Source organism: Syngnathus floridae, chromosome 19 (genome assembly GCF_059516105.1).
Source record: "Syngnathus floridae isolate MCC-2025c chromosome 19, RoL_Sflo_1.0, whole genome shotgun sequence".
NCBI lineage: Eukaryota > Metazoa > Chordata > Actinopteri > Syngnathiformes > Syngnathidae > Syngnathus > Syngnathus floridae.
The window spans coordinates 6,663,358-6,672,323 of record NC_142431.1 but is presented as its reverse complement, the minus strand read 5'-3'; the positions used below and the strand labels follow the sequence as shown (position 1 = coordinate 6,672,323).

General features: G+C 44.2%; 1 protein-coding gene across 6 annotated transcripts in view; it reads right to left on the bottom strand.

The window, feature by feature from the left end:
* Positions 1-184: 184 nt before the first annotated feature.
* LOC148381925 (MAM domain-containing glycosylphosphatidylinositol anchor protein 2) overlaps positions 185-8,966 on the bottom strand; it is a 91,380-nt gene continuing 82,598 nt past the window's right edge. For all 6 annotated transcript variants that reach the window (XM_088361351.1, XM_088361356.1, XM_088361355.1 and 3 more), the window contains 3 exons: positions 5,667-5,797; positions 5,366-5,462; positions 185-4,473 (listed from right to left, as the gene is read on the bottom strand). In XM_088361351.1, the coding sequence (XP_088217477.1) occupies positions 4,385-4,473; positions 5,366-5,462; positions 5,667-5,797 (317 nt within the window). In that variant the 3' untranslated portion in view covers positions 185-4,384. The remainder of the gene's footprint in view (positions 4,474-5,365; positions 5,463-5,666; positions 5,798-8,966) is intronic.

Genomic DNA, 8,966 nt, shown 5'->3' with positions numbered 1-8,966 from the left:
TATTTTTCAGTTATCATTTCATTTTTGTACTATATGTACTATATTATATGGTATTTTTTATAAAATGTAACAGTGTCAAGTGTTTTTTTTTTTGAAAACCCATGAAAATGTAATCTGTGTTTTGCTTATCATTGTGAAAGGACAAACAACTTTTCCATCTCCAACAAATGCATCCCACATAGCATATCAAACATTTGTTTTCTTTATTTTCTTTCATTAGTTGCAGGTATGGCACTAAAAAGGGTGATGAGTTCAAAGGAACGCGGTGGAAAATAAGCCCTATCGTATAAATACTGAGCAAAAAACAGAGAAAAATGATAATTGGATATTACAGTGTGTCGGCACTGAAACAAGATGAATACGAAGAAGCACAACTGAGACACACCAAATTTATTTGATATATCCCGCATGGCCAAGAGCATCCTTGCGTTGAAGACTTTTCTGCAAAAAAAAAAAAAAACCAACCACCAAGAAACAAATAAATAAATCACAGTGATGGCTAATTTTGTCGAATGCAACACTCGAGCGTGGGTGATAATTGTTGGATACCAGATGCAATTATAGCACACGAGTGGATAGTTACACTGAGAGGCTGGGCGGGAAAAAAAAGTAGCATAATCAATGGCACAGCGTGGCTCAGCCCTTTTTGAGGTTGATAAGGAAACGAGGGAAATGTTGGCACTGTTCCCTTTTCGAGTCCCTTGCTCAGAATGAAATGCTAAGAATCGGGCTAACATCTCTTTTTTCCTCCTCAAAGCGGATTAGGCTATTCAATATAAAGATTTGACCCATTTATGATGTTAAATGGCGGCCATCTTGACACAAGCTTCACGGACTTTCCGTCTAATTAGCATTTGTATTATTTAAATATACTTAGATTTACTCCTACTTTTTATCGACACCATCTCCTCTCTAAAAACAGTCAGGTCAAAAATAACCAAATCTGGGTTAAAAAGGGACTGCCCCAACTTTTTTATTTATTTAAACCAAACCCAACCCTTTTTTCAGCCAATATTGAGTTATTTTTGACGCAACAGTTTTTAGTGTGTACTGCGAGTGGAGGAATGTCGTCAAACTTTGATGACTTTTAGGCCTCGCCATCAATCAAGCTCCCTGGAAAGTTAGAAAGAACAAAAATAGCCCTTGGCAAATTTCACCAATCGACCGGAAATTCGATGGACGTCTGTCAAGACAGGATGCGCAAAAAAGTCCAGGACCACATTGGAAGGGAAGCAGCCATCTTGGCCCAATTCCAGAGCTCATATTTTAACAATGTCGCTCTCAGAAGCAGGAATGATGCTAAATTCAGACATTTTTGAAGTGCGGCCCTTTCTAGGGGGAGCTTTAATTTGACTTTTGGCTTTAGTTTGCCTCCAAAACATGATATCATAATGATATATATGATAATGAAGCACCAAGTAGCTCTCCTAACAAAATTATGATTATTAATTCATCAAAGCCAAAACTCTGAGAGAATGTTAAATGGCACGGCGTCCTTATTCGTTCCCTTCACCGTCAATAGCCCTAATATTTAATTAACTCGTCCAAATTATCTCGCGCTGAGGAAACGAGCAAAGCGTGCCGAACGAAGCGCCTTCGCGAGGAAAGCACTATTCCTGTCTGCAGGAGCGCATCCCTCCGCCCACCAACCAGATGGCAACCGTGCAACACAAAATCAATTTTCTGCAGGGCTACAAGAAGAAAAAAAAGAAAAAAAGCAATTTCCACTTTATATCGCGACCGGTGCACGCACCTGACCCCAAGAGCTCATCGACAACGTTCAGCGTTGGTGTGGATTCTAAAGATGCATTATGAAGCGTCTTGTTTTTTTTTTGCTGTCATCCGGTCGTTGTTTTGTAAGCCGAGCAGCACGTAGTGGATGAAATGCCGCGGGCTCAGGCAAAACACTGTACCGCGCTCCCTGGTTGAGGAGGAAAAAAAAAAGTGAGCATTTGACATAAATGGCAAAACCCAAGTGATGTTGAAACTACCACTTGAGTCGATGAGCATTTCACAAACATGGACTTGTATTCCTACAACAAGCTTATGGCAGTACGTCTAAAAGATTTCAAATTATGAACATGAATACCATCACTGTGACTAAATAAAAACAGAAGGATGCCCATCATTCTGCTCTGTTTTGCTCAGGATATTTATCATCATATCAGGTTCTTGCTGTGCAATGACTCAGCAAATTCGAGCTTCTGAAGGGTTACATTTGCTCAACACACATACAATCGGCCACCTCGAATGCTATTCAGTGAGAATTTACTGGACACAATTTGGAGTTGCAGATCGCCATGACAAACCTGGAAAAAAAAAGATGGCGTCAGGAAACGAAGTACAGGGAGGGGTCCTCGGTTTACAATGATCTGGCGCACTTTTTGAGATTACAAAAGGGGCACAAATTTGACCTAGTTACCTTTATACTTACTATTTTTTTAATTGTTGGACATTTGGCACCTAAAAGTGTTTTTAATAAAAATATTAAGCATGGGTAACTAGCACTTGTTGGTGAAAAATTTAAGATAGGGAGCCGCCATTGTCAACCGAGGACCCGCGATGCCAAATAAAACTTGCTTAGGCCTAGGCTGAATGAACAATTTTCTAAACTTAAAAAAAACTTGTAGCATGAACTCCTAATAAATGCAGGTTTGTGCGGAGAAATATTAAAAAAAAAAAAAAAAAAGAATGTTGTGCTTCCCTGATCCCAACATAAAACACTGTTCATAAACCTCTACCATAGAGATTCTTTAACATTTACAAGTTATACAACGTACAGGATCGGCATCATTTGTAACGCTTCCATCCACTTGGAAATGCAAGAGACGCAAAAGAGAAGGGGGGGAAAAAAACAAGACAAGTCCTCAAAGCATTTGTCATAAACAACGATGAACAGAAAATTTGTCATTTTCTTTGTTGGTTTTTTTTTTGTTTAGATTTTTTGTTGTTTTTACAATACATTTCTCAAACACCCCCCCCGCTGGTTAAGGTTATGGTCTCAGGTAGATCGTCCACAGTCAAATTTTCACAGTTTCTGTAAAAGCGGAGAAACATTCTCGCTTGAGTAATAAAATATCATGACTATTATCAACATTATTATCATTATTATTCAGATTTTTTTCGTGTTCTGGTAGCCTTGTCGTAGAAATGGCGGCGGAGAGGAGCAGTTCGCTCAAAGTCCCTCTGATTTTGGATTATTTATTTTTTTAAAAAAGGCTACCTCAGTTGGGTAGTCAATCCAAGGACTGTCTTTATCCATCGAAAAAATATCCAGGGCCTCCATTTTCTTGTTTAGTTCCCAAGCCTGCGGTCTATCAAATGGTTCTTAGCCTACAAGACCTGATACCCCGTCAGCACTTGTGTGGGGATGGGAGAAGGGGAGGGAGGGACGGAGGGGGGGCAAAAAAGAGACGCGTGTAGAAAATAGCCCATCAGACGAAGAGTGGACATGTGTGTTCGATGTTGCGCGACAGCCGGGCTCGAGATTCCGCGTTGTAATCTTGAAGGCACTTTGTTTCATGGCAGAAAGAAAAGTGGCTTCTTCTTTGTCTCCGGCGGACCAACTTGACTGGCCTCGCTCATCGGACCGTCGTCCCGTAATCAATCATGTCCTGGACTTTTCGACCTTTTTTTTTTTGTCTTCACCCGCCGCCCTGTAGTCTAGCTGTCTATTTGCCGATTTTCCTTTTTGTTCTGCCATTGTACCATCGGTTGGCCACTTGGACATATGGGCACAGTGTAAAAAGTACATAGGCAGCCATTGGGGGAATCTTAAAGTGGACAGAACAAAACGTTGCCAGAGGTCTTGATTTTCTTCAGAAGAGCACCAAGCAGCTAAAAGAACGCAAAGGAGGCCGGTGGGGAAAGAAAAAAAAATCAAGCGATTGGCATCTGGTGCGAGGAAAATGAAGATAAAGATACACAGAGAAAGGTCTGATTCAATTTCCCCCCTTCAAAATGTCAGCAGCATTTATATTCTGCCACCTTGCAAAGATATATATATATATATATATTTTTTTTTTTCCGTATAACTTCATAAAATTGTTTTTGTGCTTTACAAACCGCCCCTCCTTCGATGCACCGCCAAAGTTGACCCTTTGTGCTCGTCAAGAGAGTCCTGCACCGAGGAGCGCTGCACTGTCAATTTTTTTTTGTCTTCAAAAAATTAGCACATCTCTATTATTACTTTTCTTCAGATTTTTTTTCTTAATTCACAGTTTGATGTCTTCATTTCTGTCCCTATGCGGTCCACCTGGTTGGATGGGGAGGGGGGGACCGTCGCCGCTTTCGTGATGCGTGAATCTTTGGTGACGGGATGCCGAGGGTACAGCTCACAGACGGCGGGTCAGAAGGTCGACTTCTGAGACGACGGCCAGAGGGGTCACCTCTGGGCTCCCAAGAGGGTCATCGCCACGGTGACGCACAGCAGCCATATATGCAGGGATGTAGACTGAGCAACGGCACTGAGGTCTGTAAGGGTGAAAACAATTCTGTCATGGTTTATCAACAGATGAATTTGGAACTTTACATGTTCCAAGAAAATCCAAAAAGCCGTTTTTTTGGGTTGACAACCTGCAAGCAAAATCAAACCCCTTGAATGGACTTTTGCATTTGGCGCACAGGTGGCATTGATCTTGCGACGATCCCCTTCAGGCAAGATGAACCCCCCGCCCCGCCAGGTCGCCCCGACCTATTCTCCATTAACAGCATCAGCCGCAAGTCACGTTCCGTCAGAGCGCATTAGCCATTCCGCTAACGTTCTTCTCCTTTACCTCACGTCGAGTCATGTAAGATTCATCATGCCAGATTGAATTTTATAATTCATGGTGTCGTCGCCCCGCGTCCCGAGGGCTGACGACCGCTCACCGCGGCCCCGGAGTGAATTTATAAAAAAATACCTTTAATAATGATAGATCATAAAATAAATACGCCGCGTCGACTCGAAATTGCAAACTGATTTCTCCCACAATGATGAAACGAGACGAGTAGCCTCATTTTTCCATGAATTGTTAAACGGGCCATGTGAGGGGTTGAGATGTTTCTGGAGAGAAAGCTCCTCGGAGCAGAAGGAAGCAAGATTCAATCAAACCAACGGCATCACTTCTGCCTGCCCCAGATTACCTCTTCAATTTCAGACCATTTTCTGTGCCCTACTTCTTTTTTTTTTTTTTTTTCTAGTCCATTTGTTCATATTGTCCCCCCACTCTGCCTTCGCGGCCGTCCTTTATATGATTACAACACTGTTGCTACAGCAACCGGCTAATTTTTCTCCCAACTTTGATGCCAGATGAAGGCTGACAAATGTTTGAGACACTTGGAGATGTTTTGGTATATTTACGGAGGGTCGGTTGGCGCAACTCACTGGGCGGGGGGTCTCGACACTCCCCTTCCTCCAACGTGACATCATCGATGGCGATGTCGCCCTCGATGCCTGGTCCTCGGATTCCCTCGAGTACCACCTGGAAAAATTCAAGTGTGGAACTGAAATGTAACGCGCTGAGTGTCGACAAACCTCTTGAGTCAGTCATACAGGGAGGAGCTAAGTGTAGCCTGGGTAGTTAGCGCAAGTGTGATTGTCTTTAATCATTTGTTCTGTCACTTATTTTTTAAATCAACTGAGGTGTGTAAAAGGTATTTAATAAAATGGCAGAAAAAGTTCTTACTTGAAATGATGCTGTCGGATGGACGCTGACTTTGGCCTGCTTCCAGCGCTCCCCTTGGTTACCACTTAGCGACCACACTGGCCCATCTGAGCTGGTCAGGCCTTTTTGCTTCAATAAGGCGTTTAGCGTCCCTGGTGGGGGTGGGGGGAGGAAGTGTTCTTATAAGTCATGAACAATGTGACAATTTATTGTTTTATATCACAACAGTTAACCATCTTGTTTGAATTCGAGTCACGGCAAGCGTTTTGAACAGATGTCTACCACACAAACAACAACAACAATCAGAGCTGTTAAATCCTGACTAGAGTATGATATGGCTTCGAGGCTCATTAATGACACTAACATTCTTCAGCAGCGCCTACCGGCCTTTCAGACCTTTTACGCATTTTCATTTTGCTCAGATAGTCACCTTTGTCACGCAGGCATTTTCAATTCATACCGACATTCAAAGCCCAGTCGAGAAGGTCAAACTCGAGATCTGCCTAGTGATACATTTTTAAGTCGGGGCTCTCAGTGCTCACATAAATTATTCCCCACCTCATGAAATTATCACAATGTTAAAAGTTTTTAAAAAGAACCTGAAATTAACTTCTTGCACAACTAGTGACACAAGGCCAGTATGCCACTGTCTCTGGCTTTCAGACAAACTTCTTAGATAAATTAATACAAAGCTTAAACGTTGACTCATGATACATTTGACACAGTGCAACACTTGTCACGATACGGCATCACCGGCTTTCCGTGAAATGTCAGACAGTCAGGCGTGCTCTGACACAAGCCGGCATGTTTAGACTTTGCTAAGCTCGCCTGATTGTCAGTCTCTCAAGTCTGTCTCTGAGTTCGGGATGTGTATTATTGGAGCAGATTCCTGTGAGTCAGAAAGGATGACAAAAAAAAATCGCACTAGGATATTGTCTGGCTAAGACGCCGGCTGAACACGCCGTCCCTTCAGCGAGACCTCTTGTCTGGCGCTGGGCTTTGATCGGCAATGACGACACTGAGTGCAACCGCATTAGCCCGCACTGAAAGCGCTCTGATTGCGCGAGTTCACTTTTGTCTCTGACAAGTCGGAGAGAGAGCGCGGCATGACGGCAGAACCTGGCAACGTTCTACTATACGTTCCTGGGTCTTGATCACAGAGGTACCACCCTCCTTGCTTCCGTCCTGGCTGGTGGTTGAGGTCAGACCTCTCCTCTGCGCTTCGCCACAGGCTTAATCCCATCAAGCTACGCGGGCACGGGCACCACGGCCCACGGGCCAACTTTGATGTGCGCCGAGCTAAACGAAGCATGACCCTAATCTCAGGTAAGCCGCCCCGCCAGCTAACGATAGAGGAGTTTCTTTCCGAGCTTTCCTGACTTGCCTTTCATCAGCAGTGTTGCGACCTGGAGCGCTGCCAAGCCACAAATTGAGTCAACCGCACGACCCCCAAATAGCATCTAAAAATTTCATAGCGACACAGCTACAGAGTAGACTAGGACTCGGTTTATGACAGTCTGGACATGAGCAGTTTGGAGGTTATGAATGGCACGCTACTTTCTGCGGCAGCATAAAAATACGTGTTCAGTCATGTCATCATCTGATCGGTTGAAATCGTTTTTGTGTTCATGCACACCCAAATCCAGTTGTACTGCAGTGCGCATTTTGCTCTTCAACTTTGTAATGTTATGTTTATTTTTTTCAAAGCTACTAGGACGTTATGGATAGGCCAGCGTGTTCCATCTTGTTGCTGTAAATAATGCTTTATTTTGGTTTCATCTGTCTGGGGAACCATTTCCCAGATGGTCTGGCCCAGTCTTTGTTCTCTTTGGCAAAGACCAGTCATGAAGTGGCGGTCTTGCACAGATGCCAATAATTGAAGCCACAACTCTGCAGTTGTACAAAGCTTTTTCACATCTAAGTCTGCAGGATGGGGGTTATCTCACACCTATCATGCCAAGAACCTCTTTCCCGACCTGAGAAGCGAGTACGAAATGGAGCGTAGCCACAGAAGATCTGAGCCGGGTTTCACGTCCTTGACATTTAGCCCATTCATCATAACACGGCGCAGTCCGGGCACGGGCTTTGCCACAGACGAGCAAAGCGGGCAGGCAGGCGAGCGAGAATCTGGCTGGTGATCAATTTGAGCAAATTGGAAATGTCACGGCCTACTCATCCTCGGCAGGGGGCCCGGAGGAGCTGCCTTCTCTCTTTCCAAGCCCTTCCTTACAACTTTCCAGATGTTCACTCCGGACCTTTGACCTCCATATTTGCACCTTTCCTTACGCCTAAGGTCAGCCGGACAAAGGAAGTAACCTGAGATTTCGGAACGCCGTTTTGTACTATTGATGGCCGTGGAACTCCTGGGTGAGGAGTCATTTGTACGTGGAACAGAAGGTGGGGGGAAGTGAAACAGGTGCAGGGTGGTGATGGCAGTGATGCCGTTTGCGTCTCTCCAGACTACGGAGCAAAACGCTGCCAAATGCTTGCTGCCAGCGTCTTATCGAGGGAGAGGAGCGCAGACGTCAGCCCAGCAGTTCACAACAAAGCTCCCTCGCTGTATCCTGTGCCGTTGTTACAGGTGCTGTGTTTTTTTCATTTTTCATATTAATTTTACAAAAGCACACCTGATAAGCTCAAGTTCATTTCCTGCACAAGTCGTAATGCAAGTTAACCTTTTAAGAGTTGACCGCCGTTCCCAGTCCGGCAATTTCCCCCATGGACCGGTTTTCCACATGAAACTGACTTGAAAATGAACTGACAAGACTTCATTTTCTGGTTTGTTAAGCCTAGAAATGTCAGAGGTGATGGTCTGTAACTTGGCAACACCAACAGCATCGGTGCAAAAAGCCGTCCCGTGGGTTGATAAAAACACCTGGTGGCTTTGGCACTGGTGAACAAAGGCCAAGCCAACAGTGGCGCAGGAGACACTGAACTGGGAAAAGGTTTTCTACTCCCCCCCCCTTCCTGACTGAACCATCACAAGACACATAATGCATGATTACACCTGTAATCTGCGCAAAGCTGCGAGCGGTTATGAGAGGTGCTCACTGGCTTAAACTGGCTGCGGTAATAATGTCAATCCTTTCCCCGCCATTGTACTTGCATCCCGGCTAGTCCGCGCCTTAAGCTCTGGGGAGGTTTTACATTTTTATTGCTTGGTGTAAAATACACCGTAAAGCTACTGCATCTCGGGAGGAAGCTCGCGTAGAACCTGGGGGGGGGGCACCCAAACGTTACAACCCGAGTACTGTTAAGTGAAATCCTTAAATGAATCACTGCATATATATATATATATATATATATATATATATATATATA